Source organism: Dipodomys ordii, unplaced genomic scaffold (assembly GCF_000151885.1).
Source record: "Dipodomys ordii isolate 6190 unplaced genomic scaffold, Dord_2.0 Scaffold10763, whole genome shotgun sequence".
NCBI lineage: Eukaryota > Metazoa > Chordata > Mammalia > Rodentia > Heteromyidae > Dipodomys > Dipodomys ordii.
Window position 1 is genome coordinate 1 of NW_012277975.1, and position 1,841 is coordinate 1,841.

At 63.3% G+C, this 1,841-nt stretch overlaps 1 protein-coding gene across 1 annotated transcript; it reads right to left on the minus strand.

Moving 5' to 3' along the window:
• Nucleotides 1-111: 111 nt before the first annotated feature.
• LOC106002445 (mitochondrial Rho GTPase 2-like) lies at nucleotides 112-1,737 on the minus strand (the record flags this gene model as incomplete). Its single annotated transcript, XM_013037321.1, has 7 exons — nucleotides 112-248; nucleotides 570-690; nucleotides 834-942; nucleotides 1,052-1,150; nucleotides 1,264-1,365; nucleotides 1,494-1,602; nucleotides 1,685-1,737. Coding segments are annotated over 7 exons (730 nt in total), but the record flags the coding sequence as incomplete, so codon positions are not given.
• Nucleotides 1,738-1,841: the final 104 nt, after the last annotated feature.

Sequence of the window (1,841 nt, forward strand, 5' to 3'; positions counted from 1 at the left end):
GGGGAGCCCGTGGGGAGACAGGAGGGGTGAGGGGAGCCCGTGGGGGGGGGCGGGGGGGGATGGAAGCCTGTGGGGGGGAACGGGAGCCCATGGGCGGACAGGAAGGGTAACGGGAGCCCGTGGGGGACAGGAGGGGTGAGGGGAGCAGCACTGTGGCACTTACCTGGTCATGTTTCTCAAACACCCGCTGCACAAACTGGTAGCCAAGGTGGTTGAGCTCCGTGCTGCAGCCAGGGGGCACGTGGAGCCTGCAGAGATGCCACAGACATCTGGCACACGTCCTGCAGTCACTCTGTTGTCCCTGTGTCAGCAAGCCCTCCCATCCCAAGACTGGGGCCAGAAAAAGATGGCCCGGCCAGCCCCTGGCTCTCGAGTGTGGATGGCCTGGCTGGGGTCCCCACACAGAGGAGCTCTCTGAGGGCCCATCCACTTGCCCAGCACAGTGGAGTGTAGGTGAAGGGGGTTCTGGCTCACATGGTGGGGTCCAGTCCCAGAGAGGCCTGCTGAGCAGAACAACTGCCCGGAGGGAGAGCCCCGCGGCCCTGGGCCTCTTGCTGCCTGCTACTCACGGTGGGAAGAGGTAATCAGCCGTCAGCTCCAGCGTGTCGCTGTAACCGAACCGCCGCAGGATGGTCCATGTGGTCTCGTGCCGGCCACGCTGGATGAAGAGTGTGTTCAAGAAGAGGAAACCTGTGGCAGGGCAGAGTGGAGCTGGCACCTAGCACGAGCCAGCCCCTGGCCCCCACGCCGGAGCCCGGGCCGCGTCCAGCCTCACCCTCCAGGGTCAGCCCGACCCCCCCACAGGCCGGAGCCCGGGCCGCGTCCAGCCTCACCCTCCAGGGTCAGCCCGTTGTCACGCACGCCGCCTTCCACGTTCTTACACACTACCCTCTTCACGTCCTCCAGGGCCTGTGGGGCCAGAGGGTGGCCAAAGCAAGACTTCTGCCTCCAAGAGGAAGTTGCCTCTCGTCAGCCAGCTGCCCCAGACTGCTAGGTCTCACCACTGAGGGTGGCCAGTGCCTAAGGGCGGGTACCTCAGGGGCAGGCACACCTGGAAGGCACTGAGCTCCTCGTCGCTGAGCGTGTGGTCCAGGTCCTGGTCCGAGAGTCTGAAGATGCGCGTGAGGGCCTGGATGCATGCGGGCCGCAGCTGCAGGGATGGGCGGCAGCTCAGCACCAGGCAGCCTCCACCATCACCGTCCCGATGACACCCATGTGGGCACCGGGAGGGGAGTCCGGGAGGTGATGAGGCCCACAGCTCACCTGCTTGGCTTCTGGATCATAGAGAGGGGCTGTGGGATGCAGAACAGCCTTCTGGGCGTAGTAAAACAGCTCTGAAATGTTCCTCAGTTGCTTGGCTGAACACTGGGAGAACACAGACAAGCATGGGGAGACACCCAAGAGAGACCCAGGCATGAGAACCACCCCTCCCCCAGGAACGTCCTCAGCAGAGCACCTTCTGCTCTCCCGTCTCCTCCCTGACTGCCACTCACCTCCACGCAAGTCTCTATCTCAGGGAACTGGCTCATGATGGGCAGCACGGCCTCCATGGCGCTCCCCAGTCGCAGGTCTGACTTGTTGCCCACCAGAATAATAGGCAACCTTGGAGAGAGGTCCAAGGTCAAGAAAGCAGCCCCGCTGGTGGGCCTGGCCACCTCCATGCCCCCAAGGCTCTGCTTCTCACCTGGACCCCCTCTCAGTCCTTCCATTCACCAGTGGGATCCACTTGGTTCGGATCTAAAAAGCAAAGAGGGGCTGGGAAGGTGGCTCAGTGGTAGAGCGCTTGCCTTGCATGCCAGAGGCCCTGGGTTCGATTCCTCAGCACCACATAAGCAGAAAAA